Source organism: Pan troglodytes, chromosome 16 (genome assembly GCF_028858775.2).
Source record: "Pan troglodytes isolate AG18354 chromosome 16, NHGRI_mPanTro3-v2.0_pri, whole genome shotgun sequence".
NCBI classification, from domain to species: domain Eukaryota; kingdom Metazoa; phylum Chordata; class Mammalia; order Primates; family Hominidae; genus Pan; species Pan troglodytes.
In genome coordinates, this window is record NC_072414.2 from 44,501,522 (window position 1) to 44,520,113 (window position 18,592).

General features: G+C 43.8%; 1 protein-coding gene across 4 annotated transcripts in view; it reads right to left on the reverse strand.

Moving 5' to 3' along the window:
- MYO5A (myosin VA) overlaps positions 1 to 16,157 on the reverse strand; it is a 223,688-nt gene extending 207,531 nt beyond the window's left edge. For all 4 annotated transcript variants that reach the window (XM_009429146.5, XM_009429147.5, XM_016928253.4 and 1 more), the window contains exon 1: positions 15,997 to 16,157. In XM_009429146.5, the coding sequence (XP_009427421.3) occupies positions 15,997 to 16,023 (27 nt within the window). In that variant the 5' untranslated portion in view covers positions 16,024 to 16,157. The remainder of the gene's footprint in view (positions 1 to 15,996) is intronic.
- Positions 16,158 to 18,592: the final 2,435 nt, after the last annotated feature.

The following is an 18,592-nucleotide window of genomic DNA, read 5'->3' on the forward strand; positions in this document are numbered from 1 at the left end:
TGCAGTGAGCTGAGATCGCACCAGTGCACTCCAGCCTGGGTGACAGAGCCAGACTCTGTCTCCACAGGAAGAAAAAAAAAGTATTCCAGATGATTGCTACACATAGTAAAGTCTGAGAAACTCCAGTGTTGTGAAAGATCAAGCCAAGACAGTAAGTAGGTTTAGAAAAAGATCGTAAGTCTTAATCACCAGGCTACAGAATAAGCTGGCCGGGTGCGGTGGCTCACACCCGTAATCCCAGCACTTTGGGAGGCCGAGATGGGCTGATCACCTGAGGTCAGGGGTTCAACACCAGCCTGGCCAATATGGCAAAACCCCATCTCTACTAAAAATACAAAAATTAGCAGGGCGTGGTGCCATGTGCCTATAATCCCAGCTACTCAGGAGGCTGAGGCAGGAGAATAGCCTGAACCCGGGAGGCAGAGGTTGCAGTGAGCCGAGATGGTGCCATTGCACTCCAGCCTGGGCAACAAGAGCAAAACTCCATCTCAAAAAAAAAAAAGGCATAGTTTTGCTCTTGTTGCCCAGGCTGGAGTGCAGTGGCACAATCTCGGCTCACTGCAACCTCTACCTCCTGGGTTCAAGCGATTCTCCTGACTCAGCGTCCTGAGTAGCTGGGATTATAGGCATGTGCCACCACGTCCAGCTAATTTTTTTTTTTTTAATTTTTAGTAGAGACAGGGTTTCCACATGCTGGCCAGGCTGGTCTCGAACTCCTGACCCCAGGTGATCCACCCACCTCGGCCTCCCAAAGTGCAGGGATTATAGGCGTGAGCCACTGCGCCCGGCCAAGAATAAGTTAATTCTATAGCCAATAACTAGGCTGGGGAAGTAAGTGATTGGGTACCACTCAGGGGTGTTGAGCTAGAGAGTAGCATGTTGAGATCTCTGACATGGGTCAGTACTGCTCCTCATAGCACGGGTTGAAAAAGAGAACTGGAAGCACTGGAGACTAAGGAAAGTCATCTATAATGACATGTTAAAACTGGCCAAGAGACTAAGGAAAGTCATCTATAATGACATGTTAAAACTGGCCAAGAGAAGAATAAAGTGGTTGCCTTCCCAGGTGCCAAAGGGAGGGAGCAGTAGAAGAGAGGAAGCACATGAAGAGTTACTGATAAATAAATAAGATGATTTGAATGATCTGATTCGTTAAATCCAAAAAATACAAAGAAGATTTGGAAAAAACTTTCCAATGATAATTTATTGTAATTCCACTCATTCATATGTTCAATCACTAACTTGGTATCTACTACATACCAAACACTGGTCTAGATACTGAGTCAAAAAATAAATGTGAACCATTGAATTATACACTTTATACAATGAATTGTATGGTATATGAATTACAGCTCAAAAAAGTTGTCAATAAAATGAAACAAATGAGATATTTTCCCTGTCTTTAAGGGGTTCAGAGAAGCAAAGGGGAGATAGACAACTGCAATGCAGTGCAGTAAAGGGTTAGGACAGAAGTAAACTGAATGGGCAATATGAACACACAGAAGGAACATCTTAGCCACACTGGGGTCCGGAAGAACTAATTCATGAATGAAAAGTAATCCAGGAAGGGGAATGCTGGAAATCAGAAGAAGGCAAAGTTGGCAAGCTCCTCACTTAAAGTGAAGACTGAATGCCAGGAGGGAAACATGAGAGATGAGGCAGGCCCAGGGCGAAGGCAGGTCATGAAGAGCCTGTGTACTACAGCCTCACTGCTCAAGGTGTGGTTCTCAATTCAGCACAGGCATCACCTGGGAGTTGTTAGAAATGCAGGCTCATGCCCTGTCACAGACCTACTGAGTCAGAATCTTCCCTTTAACAAGATTCCTAGTAATTCAGATGGACACCAAAGTTCAGGAGGCATTACACTAACAAATTTATTCTCAGGACAAAATCCTATGGGGAATCATGAAGGAATTTCAAGCCAGGCAGTGGCATGATCAGATATGTGCATTACAAAGATCTCACTAGTAACAGAATGAAAAAACAGATTATAGAAAGTAAGACCAAAGATTGCTTAGGAAGCTGTTTGAGGAACCAGGAAAGAATAAGGGACCAAGCTGAGTATGGTGGCTCACACCTCTAATCTCAGCACTTTGGGAGGCCAGGGTGGGAGGATCACTTGAGCCCAGGAGTTCAAGACCAGCATGGGCAACACAGTGAGACCCTGTTTCCAAAAAACAAAAAATTAGCTGGGTGTGGTGGCATGCAGCTACTATAGTGCCAGCTACTTGGGGGGCTAAGGCAGAAGGATTACTTAGCTCACAAGGTCGAGACTGCAGTGAGCTATGATCACGTCACTGCACTCCAGCCTGAGCAACAGAGCAAGACCCTGTCTCAAGAAAAAAAAAAGAAAGAAAGAAAGAAAAAAAAGATAAGGGCCCCAAATAGAGCAGTAACAGTACTAGGAAATGATAACTGATTAGGTGGGGTGCACGGGTGTGGGGGAAAGTAAATCAAGACGATTTCTAAGTTTTGTGTTTGGGTTACTGGAGGGATACTGATGTCATTCACCAGACAGGAAAAAGAAATAACAACAACAATGACAGTAGCTAACATTTCTTAATTTATGTGCCAGGCATTATTCTAAGTGCTTCCCATGTACTATCTCATTTAATCTTCATAACAACCCTATGAAGTAAGTATTATCCCATCATACAGATGTAGAAACTAAGACACAGAGAAATTAAATCAGGTAGGGTAGTATGAAGAAGGAGGGAGCAGATGACAATCGATTTTGAATATGCTGGGTTTGGGGGGCTTGTGAAGATGTCCATAAGGCAGTTGTCTGTAGGGATCTAGGTTTGTAGGAAGAGCAAGTAGGCTGGAAACAGGTTTGGAAGTCATCAGCACAGGGCTGGCACCTGACTCTTCAGGACTGGATCAGGCCACAGTGGGAGGGAGTGTAGGTCAAGGACAGAGCCCAGGAACATCAATATCTAAGGTGCAATAGGAGGTAAGTGAGCTTATGAAGATGAGAAAGCAGACAGAGAGAAAGGAGAATGACAGCTATAACAGCAACAACAGTAATAACTAATACTTGTAAGAATTTACTAAATACCAGTCACTATTCTAAGCATTTCTTAATATATTATAAGTCAGTCATCATTAAAACCACGTAAGGTAGGTTTTATTATCACCATTATAAAGATAAGGAAATTGAAGCATAAAGAGGTTAAGTGGCTTGCTTAAAGACACAGAGAAAGTAGAATAGCAAAACCAGGATTCAAACCAAGATCCAGTATCTAGGTGTGGATTCCATGCCCTTGACTTCTATGATGTACTGCCTCGCTTTCAGGACCCTGGGAGGGTTGGAAGGCAAGGAAGGAAACAGTTGCAACAAAGCCCTCAGAATAGTATCTGGCCTACAGTAAGGCCTCAGTGAATATTAATCACTATTATTTGATAATTTACTGCCATGGAACCACACATTTGACTGAGCCACAGTCTTTACAAGAAAACAAGTAACAACTATATAAGGTTAAAAAAAATCAAGGTTTTAGTGGAGGAAGAAAAGCAAAGAAACTTCCAAGGCTGCTAAGGCTTCAACTCAGTTTCCTATGCCTTTAATGTCTAAGGCTCCACACAATCAACCCTTGCCCAGGTCTGTGGCTACTGCCGTGATCCTAGTCCTTCGGAAGGGCTGCTACACACGGCAATGACCTGAAGGCCTCACTAATCCCAAAACACCTTCTGACTGCTATAAAGATTCCATTCTATAGTGCTCCTTTAGCATTGGGCATATTTTGCTCTATTCTAATTGTTTTACAAAGCAGGTAGTTGATGCTGAAGGACTCTCGGGTTCTCAACTGTCCCCGAAAGCAAAGGCATGGCCTCCTCCAGACACTGTTAATTTGTTCTAATTAGGAGGACATGTCTACAATGTCCTGATAACATATTATCAGGTAATTTTCAAACTAAAATTATATCATGTATAGTAATTTAGAAGCTTCATGTTTTTTCTCTTTTTAAAATTCTTTCTAGTTCAATTATTCTCTCTGGCACAGATTGATCCAAGATCAAGAAACAGAGTGAATAAAAGCAACAATAATGACAATGGTCAGAAAAAGAAGCAGTTTCAATTTTAAAAAGGTTAAATTTTTGAAATGAACTTATATGTTTCTAGTCTAAGAAAATTTCTCAAAACAGAATAAAGGTATTAAAAAGCAGAAAGCATCTTCTAGAAGTGGGACATCTGGTCACCCTATCCCTCAGGCAATGCACATAAAGAGTGCTATTTTTTAAATGAAGTGAATGTGAATGCCCTATCCTGCATAAATACAAATGCTAATTCTTGCTAGGGAGACTTGAATTCTAAAATTAACTAAAACTGACTAAGCAGACTTATGAACAAAGATGCTCACCATAGCATATCACTTCCATTAGTGAAAAATACCCAGCAGTAAATACATTTTGGTATACCCAGATGACTGAATATTATGCTGCCATTAAAAATATTTTCAGTGGGCTGGGGGCGGTGGCTCACACCCATAATCCCAGCACTTTGGGAATCTGAGGTGGGCAGATCACCTGAGGTCAGGAGTTCAAGACCAGCCTAGCCAACATGGTGAAATCCCGTCTCTACTACAAAAAATTAGCTAGGCGTGGTGGCAGGCACTTGTAATCCCAGCTACTCTGGGTGCCTGTAATCCTAGCTACTCCAGAGGCTGAGGCAGAGGTATTACTTGAACCCGGGAGGCAGAGGTTGCAGTGAGCCAAGATCGCACCAATGTGCTCCAGCCTGGGCAACAAGAGCGAAACTCCATCTCAAAAAATATATATACAGATATATTTTTTCAACGAATATTTATTGATATAAATTCTCACAATACATATTAAGTTTAAAAATCATTTTAAAAATCATTACCATTTGCGAATATAGACAAAAGACTTAACAAAGTAAATCAATAGTTGACAATGATTATTTCTAGGTGGTATAATTAGTTTATTTTAACTTTCTTCCTTTATATGTTCTGTATTATTCAAATAATCCAGATTAGCTACAAGGCATCACTTCTATAAGCAGAAAAAAATGCTTATAAATCAACTTTTTAAAAAAGTTTTCCCAATTAATTCTAATTTCCCAATTAACTTCTTCCTACTTGTTCTTACCCTAAGTTGAAGGCTTATCATCTAGTTTAGCAGTTTCAAGGGTTTGTGTGATTCTCCCCCATCCCCACCATCCCAAGAGATATCTAGCAATGTCTGTAGGCAATATTGGTTGTCACAACTAGGGATGGAGGGTGCTACTGGATCTCATAGATAAAGGGCAGAGATTTGGCTAAACATACTACAATACACAGGAGAGCCACCCCTCCCACAAAAAAAAAAAAAAAAAAAAAAAAAGAATTATCCAGCCTACTATCAGTGGTGCACAGGTTGAGAAATTTTGGTCAAGGATGAAAAAAATTAGTATAAACAGTAAGAGTGGGTTAAAATGCAATAGTAACTCTAAGGGGCTTAACATTTTCATTTCTTAAACAAGAAATACACATTCCGACTTTATGAAAATGTAATCTAGGTTGTGGACCAAAATTCCTTATTATTAAGATATACATTTCCCAATTTTACAGACAGCATCTCCAGAAAAATTCTGCTCCCAACCCGACCATGCTGCTTATCAAACTAGAAGATTTTTTTCTAAGCTTAAGCATAGAGAGACCAACCCTGTGTAAAAGTTGTTTAAGTACTGGCAGAAAAATGTTTTAAGGTGAGATCATATCTTTAAAGGAATATCTAGTCATCTTACTGTAATGCAGACCAGTATGGTAAGCTAAAAAACTAAGGTTGAACTAGTCTAGTCTAACTAGTCTAAAACTAGTCTAACACAAAAGTGTTTGTTTGAAACACATACACATGCTCACATACACAGAAAATGATTTATGCAAACTCATAAAAAATGACTTCCTTTGTGATGTCAGATCAGGGAGTGGTAATAAAGCAAAAACAAAAAGGAAGTTCCCTCCTCAATCTAAGTTATGAAAAAAAGAATCACTCTTTAGTAACTTATTTTATTCCATTATAGGTGTGGGATGTATATATACTTCGTTATAACAAATCATAACAGGGCATAAGGGGTGGGTAGATAAAATTAAATAGTAGGGGGATAAAGCAGATGGACAGGTGGAAGGAAGAGAACAGAAGACAGACTACCACTAGACATGAACAAGGGATGACGGACAGACAAAAAGAAATTGTGCACAATTCTTACTGTTGCACAATAAGAAATCGTGCAACTTATCTATGTATGAAAATGGGGGAAGAGAATAACGTATGCAAGCAAGGATGTGAAGAAAATAAGGGGAAATAAAATGCTGAGGAAATACGGTAGAAAGAAATCAGTAAGAAAGGTGACATAGGGTTCATAGCCCCCAAATTAAGACTGAAAAATGGCCGGGCATGGTAGCTCCCGCCTATAATCTCAGCACTTTTGGGATAATTAAGTGGGAGATTGCTTGAAGCCAAAAGTTTGAGACTAGTCTGAGAAACAAAGTGAGACTCTGCCTCTACAAAAATTAAAAAATTAGCCAGGCATAGTGGCATGCGCCTACAGTCCCGGTTACTCAGGAGGCTGAGCTGGGAGGGCTGCTTGAGCCCAGGAGTTCGAGGCTGCAGTGAGCTATGCTTGCGCTACTGCACTCTAGTGTGGGCAACAGAACGAGACCTTGTCTAAAATAATAATAATAATACATGAAAAATCAAAATAGAAGACTGAATAAATTTTCAAAATTTCAATTTCTAACACGCTATTAGTAACATTTGCTTGCACAGACGCTCCATGGCTTTTTTTTTTTGAGACAGAGTCTTGCTTTGTCGCCCAGGCTGGAGTGCACCGGCATGATCTCAACTCACTGGAACCTCTGCTTCCCGGGTTCAAGCGATTCTCCTGCCTCGGCCTCCTGAGTAGCTGGGATTACAGGCACATGCCACCACGCCCGGTTAATTTTTGTATTTTTAGTAGAGACAGGGTTTCACCGTGTTAGCCAAGCTGGTCTCAAGCTCCTGACCTCATGATCCGCCCGCCCTGGCCTCCCAAAGTGCTGAGGATTACAGGCATGAGCCACCGCACCTGGCCTGGCTTCTATTTTTCAATCCAAAATGATTCTCTAGGGGAAAGATACCTAATGTCCCCGGTCAAGCAAAATTTCCCATTCTTCTTGCTCAAAGATCAGAAAAGGAGGGGTAGAATTCAATGACTATCATTTTCAGTGACCTATTCATAGCATACATGGACTGAGGGTAGTTGTTTATTTTGACTACCTAGCACTTTTCCTTCCAATGGCGAACAGCTCACAGCCATCCCATGAGGTTGGAGTAGGACTATCAATCACAGTGCCCTGTCCTCCCCCTGGTCTCTGGGGTGAGCACAGACTTGACCACTCATGGTGCTCCTCACCTACTGCCTAGAGGCCCAATGAAAGGAGAAGGCACATGACCAGAATTCCTCTATCAGGCTCTCTTCCTCCAGGCCCAGTGCTGTAAGATCATGTGATCTGCAGGTGCCACTGACCATCTTTTCACCCCTAAAAAAAGCTGTCCTCAGGATGAAACCAATGTCAGACAGCATGTGGCTGAGCCAGGGGAATCGCTTGAACCCGGGAGGCGGAGATTGCAGTGAACCAAGATCGCGCCACTGCACTCCAGCCTGGCAACAGAGCGAGACTCCGTCTCGGAAAAAAAAAAAAGAAAAAAGTTACAAACCGTGTGTGGGTTTCAGGTTATACAATCAGAGCTGGAGGGGAGTGGTCAAGGATGAGAACTGAGATGGAGTGAAGAACTGAGAGTCAGTGAAGAGAGCCTTGATTCCAGCCATGCCTAGATTTTTAAGTCACATGAGCAAATAAACTCTTTGGCTTTGAGTTTGGGTTTCTGTTTCTTCCAACTAAAACAGCTGTGGCTGGTAAACTGACTAACACTGTTAAAGAGAGGTTTGGTAAGTCAATGTGCCAAACCTCTCATCCATAAATTACCCAGACCCTCTCTATTTACATCCTGTAACTCAGCTAATACCATAACTTGAAGTGATGACTTTCAGAAATGTAAAATGTAAATGTTTAAAGTAGAAATTCATTTAAAATGGCATATATTGATTTGTTTCAAGATCTAAAACATATCCCTACTAAACTGAGATTTGATGTTACAAACTTCCACTATTCTGGATGTCAAAGAGTCTACTATAGGGCTGGGCACAGTGGTTCACGCCAGTAATCTCAGCACTTTGGGAGGCCGAGGCAGGCGTATCACATGGTCAGGAGTTCGAGACCAGCCTGGCCAGTACTGTGAAACCCCATCGCTACTAAAAATACAAAAATTAGCCAGGGGTGGTGGCACATGCCTGTAGTCCCAGCTACTCGGGAGGCTGAGGCAGAAGAATCGATTGAACACAGGAGGCAGAGGTTGCAGTGAGCTGAGATCATGCCACTGCACTCCAGCCTGGGTGACAGAGCGAGACTCTGTCTCAAAAAAAAAAAAAAAAAACTCTACTGTATTCCCAGCTCACCTTCATCTTTCTAAACTAGAGAGTTCTACACCTTTAATCTGTCTAGCCTCTTCACTGCCCTGATCATTTTACTTCTCCTATTCTGAAATTTCTCTAGTTTCATGTACATTTGTCAAGAAGTAGAAACCCCAACCACACATGCAGGATTCCTGGCCAGGACTATATGTTTTTGTATATGTGACAAAAGATGGACAAAACCTATCTTTTTTGTGCATCCAGTCTCCCTCTAGCCCAGCATCTTGCCCACATTTTTGGCCACAGCAGTACATTAGGCCACAGGAGGTAGATACGTGGTCCTCATGAACACTTAGTGCATTATGTACAATGCACGTCTCCCTTGATTTCAATCAAGTTTAGAACCATTATTTTGAAATCAAAAAATAATTACATCATCCCTAAGTTCTACAATTGGCAAAAAGCCTTTGCTGTACAAGGAGATATTTAATGCTAATGCCTGCTAGTTAAAAAGAATTAAAAGTGAGGAGGGCTTAGAAGAGAAATGGAGAATGCCTGAGGCATGAAGAGCCAGGGATAAGTTTCTGCAAAGTTTAGGTTGTATCAGCACAAACTCAGACTGATATTACAACCAAGACAGATGGGGAAGAGGAACTGTTAAAGGGCAAAATTAACCAAAGGGCATTTCAGAAGGCATCAAAGGCAGACATCATTAATAAAGGCAAAGTGGTCAGTGTGTGAAGGAAAGATTAAACAAAAATCATCTAAACTCCTTTTATATCCACTTCCGCCTCCCACTGAAAATGAAACTCCACAGCCATGATCTCCAATGCCAGGCCTTTGTAATAAGTATCTCTATTGGTTGGGCTAAGGTGGAACCATAGCATTCATTTCGGAAAAACCAAAAAGAAAAAACTTCCTTCTGCCCTAATGAGCAAGCATAACTCCAGTAAACTCCCTGAAGATGTTGGGGAAGATAAGAGACAAAGCACAAGGGAACTTTTGGGGTGATGGAAATGTTCTGCTTCTTGTTTGTGGCGGTGGTTACATGACAGAATATATGTGTCAAAACTCATAAAACTGTACACTTAAAATGAGGAACTTTTCAAGTATATTATACCTCAATAAAGTTGATGAAAGATTGGGAGTGGGGTGGTGCTGGGGAGAAAAGGACAAACTCCCTAGGAAGATAAATAGAATAAGTCTAGGAAGACCACTGTAGGGTGGAGGACATGCCTTCAGGTGAGGTGGAAGAAGTGGAATTGCTCACATAATATTTTGCCTATGGCCAGACCTTACTCCATAGATCAGAAGTTTATACTTCCAACAGTACCTCATACTTCAGTGGGAATTGCCTGAAGTGGAGACAAATACATCCAAGTCTATCCTCTAGTGGACCACGTACTCCTGAATTCTCCCAATGGAGGCAAAATTCATCATAAAATAAAAAACAGAGAAACTAAATTACCTTCTGAGGTAAGAAGTAAGGCGGATCATCTTTCCTCTCCCACATTCTCCCATACACGAGTTAGCATTCCCTGTCACCCCTCCCCTGAGGTTACAGTTAAATCCCTGGAAGCCCATTCATAAAGCTTCCTCCAGTTCTCTTTCATTATTTAAAAAAAAAAAAAAAAAAAAGCTAAAAGTACCAGGAAGATCTAAAATATGTGGCAGCAGCAATTCTCATTAGAATCAGAATCTCTCTGTAATCTTTTCTGGACAATACACAAAACTTTCACACTTCAAGAAACAGTAACAAATTTCAAGAGGAAATAATGGGCATTTTGCTTTGTCAAGCTATGTAAAGAAGTATTTCTTAGTAGCATTCAAGTTCCACAGAGGCAGTCAAAATTTGTGATGAAACAGGAATTAATTTTCAGTTTCCAAGTCTGGAGCTACTGGCATTATTTCATACTACTCCTGCTCCTTCCCATCCTATATGTAATCCATCTCGGAGAGACCTGTCTCTCAGATTTATCCTCTTCTTTCCCACACCTTCTGCCCCTGCCTCAGTCCACCAGACCTTCACCACTTCACATTTTGTTTCCTGAAAGTTTCCTGGTCTCCCTGGTTCCCAGTTCTATTACTCATCCTGTTCAACATGCCTGAAAATGTGTTTACTTGTTTAACCACATCTTTATACCCTGCTTCGTCCCTACAAGTGGACTGATCATGCCAAACCATTATTTTCATCCCATCCCTCCCCTGCTTAAGTATTCATTCAACAAATATTCAATGAGCAGCTATTCTGTGTAACACTGGGCTAGGCTCTACAGGAGGTAAACAAAACAGCATCTCAGGGGGCTTAGAGTATCATGGGAGTGGTAAACCTATACACAAATACAGTAACCGTAATAAGACAGAAACATGTTTGGGACATTAAGACAGAGAAAAAGAGTACTAGTGGGAGTTCCAAATCTGAGCTATCAGCTGGATGTCAACTGAAATTAGAATTGATATAGAAGAAGTCGAATGTGAAAGACAAGAAAAAAGATACGGAGGTTTCCAAGCTGCGGAACTAGGAGAACAGCAAGTCGTTAACAGGCCTAGGAACACCAGGAGGAAATTCAAATGGAAAGGGCATGACAGGAGACTTGAGGACAGCTAACGTCCTTGCCAAACTCCAAGTCAGGGCACATGATCAGAGATGAGATTTCTGTTCCTCTTTAAGATGTTGGAAGCAGTCTGAGAAATACAGTCTCGACATGAAAATATTAGAATTTCCAAGATCAGTAGTTTGAAGAGACAGTGCCATAGAACATAAAAGTGGATCTATCCCAGAAAAAATCTAGGCCATGTGGCTCCTGTACATATGAGAGGATATGTTGGGAATGGAAAGTTACACATATACAATCTACTGACCTTAAGAGCTGTTTCATCTAGGCAAGTTAACATGCTTTGCAAATGTGGAATTTTAGATTGTCTTTGCACTGTTACAATACTCAGCATCTCAGCACACATGGGAACCTCCTAATCAAACAGCTTCAGGTAAAAACAAAACAAAACACAAAAGTAAACAAAAAAATAAAAACTTTTTTAAAATTAAAAATAAGCCAGGCATGGTGGCTCATGTCTGTAATCTCAACACTTTGAGTGGCCGAGGCAGGAGAATCATTTGACCTGAGGAGTTAGAGATCAGCCTGGGCAACATAGCAAGATCCTGTCTCTGTAAAAAGTACAAAAATTAGCTGGGTGTGGTAGCACATGCCTGTAGATTCAGCTACCCAGGAAGGTGAGGTGGGAGGATGGCTTGCACCTGGGAGGTCGATACTGCAATGAGCCATGTTCACACCACTGCACTCCAGCCTGGACAACAGAGTGAGACCCTGAACCTAAATAAATAAATAAATAAATAAATAAATAAAATAGGCTGGGTGTGGTGGCTCATGCCTGTAATCCCACACTATGGGAGGTGGAAGCAGGAGGATCACTTGAGTCCAGGAGTTTAAGACCAGCCTGGGCAACATACTGAGACTATCTCTAGAAGAAATTTAAAAATTAGCTGGGTGCATAGCTGTGGTCCCAGCTACTCACGAGGCTGAGGTGGGAGGACAGCTTGAGCCCAGGAGTTAAAGGCTACAGTGAGCCATGTTCATTTCACTGCACTCCAGCCTGGGTGACACAGTGAGACCCTGTCTCAAAAAAAATAAAAAATTAAAAAAAAAAAAAACCAGCTTCAGGTAATCTTGACCATTCTATAGCATGGATACCATGGTGCTATCCATGGTGTCTGGGAACATGATGACAGGAGGAATAGCATGCCATTCATTATAATGCTCCCGATAATCCTTCTAGGTCTAATTGATAAACCCTACTCCACAAATGTAGAACTGCTTCAAGTTACCAAAAGCACCTATGGATGATGTATGATATAGATATCCACTGGCAAGTCAAGACTAGCAAATATTTTCAAAATCAGAAGCAATGAGATATCATAGTTTCCTTCAATTCTTTTGGGAGCAAGGCAGGTTGACCACAAACACATCAACATACTACTCTGTGAATAAACCAAAAACCATTGAATAGTACACTTTAAATGGTGAATTATATGGTATAAGACATATCTCAATAAAGCTGTTATTTTTAAAAATCAACAAAACATGTTTTAACCAAAATATTTGTTTCCAGAAAAGTATCCCAAGAACCTAGCTATTGCCCTTAAAATGTTTATACTGCTGGAAAAACTTACAAAATGGAAGCCTTGTTAAATTGCTGTGACAAAACCATTACCATTCTGGCTAAAAAGAAGAAATTGAACAGTCTCTTGTCCTTCACTGTAATAGGAACTGATCTGTATCACACATTAAAATCTGCCCTTAAGATCTGAATGACATTTTTTTAAAGAGCATTTTTCAGATTTAACCACAATGTTAAATACCATAATTATGGCATATCACTAATACATCTTTCCTTGTAATCTATCCTAGAACTTCCTTCCTATAATCCTCTGCAAGGGGAAGATCCTTGTGCTTATCCACTGATAATACTTCTAATGATTTTCCTATTCCTCTAGTAATTACAATAGTAGTTTTTATCTCTGGAATCAGCCCAACCTTCCCCATGTCCCAACCCATTCCCTAACTTCTACTAATAAATATCATACCAGCTGTCTGCCTGCTGTTGAGGTAACAGCAGGTTATTTATGCCCCTATAGATTCAAAGTGGGTCAAGAATGTAAGAAGCAGACTATGAGCACGTTGAGGGAAAGGACTGTATCTTGTTCATTGTTAAATCCTCTAAACATTAAGCAAAGTACCTGGCACACAGGATGCCTGATAAGTATTTCTGCTTGCCATTAAGCTAAGGCCCATTCACAAAAAGAATTTGCCAACAAATAACTAAGTAACCAGATTATTAATTAGGCATAAGTGTATTTAGAAGAAGGCAGTGTAAGCCCCAACTTCAGTCTTGATCTCTAAGCTAGTCTGTCTTTATAATGACAAAGAGGTTAAAAAAAATTTTTTTTGACACACGGTCTTGCTCTTTTGCCCAGGATGGAGTGCAGTGGCACAGTCATGGCTCACTGCAGCCTCAACCTCCCAGGCTCAAGCAATCTTCCTGCCTCAGCTGATCATCCTGCCTCAGCTCTCGAGTAGCTGGGACCGCAGGCGTGACTACCACGCCCAGCTAATTTTTATTTATTTATTTATTTATTTATTGAGACAGAGTTTCGCTCTTGTTGCCCAGGCTCGCGATCTTGGTTCACTGCAACCTCCGCCTTCCAGGTTCAAGTGATTCTCCTGCCTCAGCCTCCTGAGTAGCTGGGATTACAGGCATGCGCCACCACGCCCAGCTAATTTTCTATTTTTAGTAGAGACGGGGTTTTGCCATGTTGGTCAAGATGGTCTCGAACTCCTGACCTCAGGTGATCCACCCACCTCGGCAACGTGTTGGGATTACAGGCGTGAGCTACCGTGCCCAGCCTAACTTTTTAATTTTTTTGTAGAGACCAGGTCTCATTATGTTCCTCAGGCTGTTAAAAGGTAAATTTTAAAATAGATTGTGATAAAGCTGTGACAGAAGCCCAAAACTTTACCATTTACAAATCACAACATCTTTTCAATTTTTTCTCCCAAATTATCTTGGGGGAAAAAAGCATTCGAAATCCAACAACAATTTATTATCCACTCAGTCTCTAGTTAAGCAGCCTCCTATTAGGTGACTCAAAGATGACTGCTCACCATATAGAACGGAGGGTGTCCAATCTTTTGGCTTCCCTGGGCCACATTGGAAGAATAATTTTCTTTGGCCACACATAAAATACACTAATGATAAATGATGAGCTAAAAAAAAAATTGCAAAAAAAACACAACAACCCATGTTTTAAGAAAGTTTACGAATTTGTGTTGGGGCACATTCAAAGCCGTCCTGGGCCCGCATGCGGCCCATGGGCTGCGGGTTGGACAAACTTGATGTAGAAGTGGAGGGGATGGGCTACACAAAGTAACCAAGGAATGTTTACAGACTGATTATCTCTTCATGTGAAAATGATTTTGATATTTCTTAATATCGACCTCATAAGTTCCTTATGAGGATTATGAGTTCATATTTTTAAAACGCTTAAAACAGTACCTGGCACATAGTAAGCACCATATTAAGTGTTTAAGTTACTTTTAATCAGTTTCCAATTGCATTCGTTCATATGTTAGAGATCTACAATGCCTAAAGAAATTACCAGGTTGAGAGAGAAGTTCCAACTGTACAGTCGTTAAATCTAAAACTAGAAAGAGGTCTCAGACAATGTTTCATGCAAGCTCATTTCATGGTTGAAGAAATTAATCATATATCTCATATTTGCAGAGAAATTCATAGGTTACAAAAAGCTTTCACAACGATTATTAAGTTTGATTCTCACAACAGCTTGTAAGGGATGCAAGGCAAGTATAATTAACCGCATTTACTCATTAGGAAATCGAACCAGAGATGTTAAGTGACTTGTCCAAGGTCACAGTTAGTAAGTCCCGGCTTGAATCCAGGTCTCTTGATGCCCAGTCTTCTTTCCTCTATAAAACACACTGCAACTTGGGCCCTGGACTTCAGTCACATTTGGAAACAATGATTCCAGTGATTACAGGACCCTAAATGAAAGTTGTGTTGCAAAAGCTAATGTGAAAAGGCAACTCTATTAACTGCATGTAGAAGTAATCAATATCTGGCAAAATATCTACCTACACATGAGTGTATAGTATAAAATGCCATGATTACATATATTCACAAAGGTCATCACAAATCTGCGCAGCACTCAAGTGACAGTTCTCCATAATATGTCATTCAGAGATCGCCAGACCCTGAGTATATTGATGTCAGTCTAAGAAAAGACTGCCACTTCCCTTAAACCAAACCCAGAAGGGAAAGGCTTGCCCCAGAGGATGGGAAAGACATGGAGCCTAACAAGGCTCTGCGGGATTACACGCAGGTTGCAAACTCCCAGCGATAAATGAGTACCGACCCTCCCAGCCGGTGAATCAGCTCGCGTTCATCCGGCAGCATCTTTCCCCGGGGCTCGCCACCCCCAGCGCAGCTAAACTGGGGAGCTAAAGGTGATACGGCCACCGTTTGCAGGATTCAAAATAACCTCACAGAAAGGCTAGCTGGCGGTAGAAGCGGCACTGCATACCAACACAAGACGTTATTTTAAGCGCGTGTCCCCACGAGAGAACCCATCCGATCTACTGGAGCAAGCATCTCCCACCCGCCGGGAATTTTCCAAAGCCAAGCAGGAGGGGAGGCACGCCCGCCCTGCTAAATCCACATGGGCCCCCTTTCCACTCCGAAGCCCGCTCTGCCCCCAGCTCGAGCAGCGCGGCAGGGGCCTGGGAGACCCCCGAGGCGGGCCACCTTCCGCCGCCTTCACCATCTCGCCCGAAAGAGGAAGGTGCCGCAGCGGGCGACCGGCTGGTAGGGCCGAGGGTTCTGAGGCGCTGAAGGGGATGGCGCTGGTGGGGCTCGCCTGGGCCCAGCGCTCCCGCCCCCTCCCCAGCCTGACAGCTGGCGGCGAGGGCCGCACAGCCCCAGTCCTCGACGCCGGCCGCGGGGTGCCTTACCTTTGTGTAGAGCTCCGACGCAGCCATGGCGGGCCCCGCGCGCCTACGCCCCCCGCCTGTGCGGAGGCCGCACCTCGCCTGGGCGGCCGCCCGAGCGGACTAGGAAGCGCCCGCAGCCGCCGGCAGGGAGCAGGGCAGGGCAGGGCAGGGCCGGGCGGGGCGGGCCGCGCGGGGCGGGGCGGGGCGGGGCGGGGCGCCTCAGGCGCTGGCCGCCCGCAAGGGCCTCGCCATCACTCCCGGGCTCGCCGCGAGCAGCCGCGAGCGCTCCACCTGCCCGGGGTCCTAGGGGTCGCCGCCGCCGCCGCAGCCACTTCGGCGGCCCGCGATGCTGCCTCCGCTGCCGCCGCCGCCACCGCCGCCGCCCTGTGCATTATGGGAGCGGGAGGAGGCTGCGCTCCAGCGCTGCCACAGCGGCTGCTCTGGGCTCTCTCGGGCTCACGCTGCCTCCCATCGGCTACGAGCACAGAGCATCATCATCATTAGCCTGCCAGCCGGCGCCGCCGCCGCCTCGCGCGCTGCCGAGGCCCGGAAACCCGCCCGGGACATGGGCCCCGAGGGCGCGGCACACCCCGGGCGCCCCCACCCCGAAGCGAGCCCGGGGCCCTCTGCTGCGGAGCCTAGCTCCCGCGGTAGCGCAGCCATGGCAGGGGCTGTTACTGTGTCCGAGTAAACGACGGGAGCCTCCAGGCTGCTCCTCCCGTCCTTCCAAGCATTCCTAGGGAGAGGATTTAGGGGAAGCCCTCTTGAAAGACTGTAGAATAACCCAGAACTGTAGAAGAGCCTTGTCAGCAGCAGTGACCCGGGAGATGGGCAATGCAGGACCGGGAATTTCAGGTTAAGGTTGATCACCAAGGTCATTCCGAGCACCTCGATGTCTGCAGCAAAGCCGTCTCCCGATACCAGAGGGCAAGGGCCGCTTCTAAGCTACAGAAACTTAAGTGACTTTGAAACGAGATAGCCCAGGGGACAGCCCAGGTGCCTCTTTCCTAGACCTGTGCCTTTGCGGAGATGCAACTACCCTTCTGTCCCAGCCTTCTTCCCGTCCTGTTCTCTCCTGGTGATTGTCGGCTTCATGGTGGCACCTGAAGTTTATCCGGTTGCCACCTGAAAATGACGGAGTACTTACATGGAAAATCTGTATTACAGTTTAACTCAGCATCAAAAGGGCAAAGCCGCCCTCACTCTCCTCACGGTGATCCTTGGACATCCAGCACAAGAATGTGGTCTTTCTACTCCCAACCCTGCGCTGTCTTCATCCTCTATCTTCTCCCCACCCTCATTGTCGTTTCTGGTTGAATAATCTTCATTCTTTGTTGTTGTCGTTGTTGTTGTTGCTGTTTTTGTTTGTTTAATCCCTGCCTCTTTGTAGTGCCCTCATCTCTTGTTTCTTTGAACTACAACTGGTCCCCAGTGCCTGTCATGGTAATCTGGTAGACCATTTCTATCACGAACAACTCTCATGGCTGAGGCCCCCGGTTGTGTGTGTTGTGTGCGTGTGTATTTGGAGAAAGACCGTTCACTGAAAGGAACAGGGGGCCAGTCCTTACTCCGTGGAACTCAGACCTCTCCTCTTCGCCCACAATCCCCTCAGAAATGCTAGAGGGAATGTCTACTGAGTCGAAAGTCCTACAGATTTGTCTCTGTTCCTTCCCATTGCAAAACCAAATCGCTTTCATGTTTCTGGGACCCACTCTTTCTTCACCCAGACATAAAAAGAGGAAACGTGTGCAGTGACGACCAGCGGAACGGAAGGAGCACTGGACTGAGATTTAGGAGGCCTGGCTCCTACGCCTTGCAGTTTCTTCATGTCGTGTGCAAGGTGGTAACCACTCTGTCTGTTTTCTCGCCTTCAAATAATACCTACCTCTCAGGACTGTCGAGAAATGCTGAGTATACTGAGAAAAAAAAAAAAAAAAACTAAAAAACTGGACGAGTTCTTGTAGGTGTGAATGCTTTCTTCGTTTTCTATTTTTTTCAAGTGATGAGGAGAAAACAGAAAGGGGAATTATCCTCTTATAAGTCCAGAACACATGCATTCAACCACTCAAATATTTGGGGCCATACTAAGAGGAAGGTAATGGAGATGAGGAGGAGAAGAGTTTTGTATTTTTATTTATTGATTGATTGATACTGAGTCTTGTTCTGTTGCCTAGGCTGGAGTCCAGTGGCACAATCTCGGCTCACTGCAACCTCTGCCTCCCAGGTTCAAGCAATTCTCATGCCTCAGCCTCCTGAGTAGCTAGGATTACAGGTGTCCACCACCACGCTCAGCTAATTTTTGTATTTTTAGTAGAGACGGGGTTTCACCATGTTGTCCAGGCTGGCCTCAAACTCCTGACCTCAGGCTATCCACCCGCCTCAGCCTCCCAAAGTTCTGAGATTACAAGAATGAGCCACCACGCCTGGCCGGGTTCTGTATTCTTGACCTTACTTTACTTTGTTCAGAAAAAAAGCAGAGTAAAAAGCCAGAAGCAGCAAAGGGAAGCCCCGAGGGGTGGCCTCCGCTAACTTCCATGTATGCGTTCATAGTCCCAAGCACCGTGTCACTAGTGAGGTGTAGAAATCAGCAATAGTTACAGCTTCTAAGGGTTTAGGA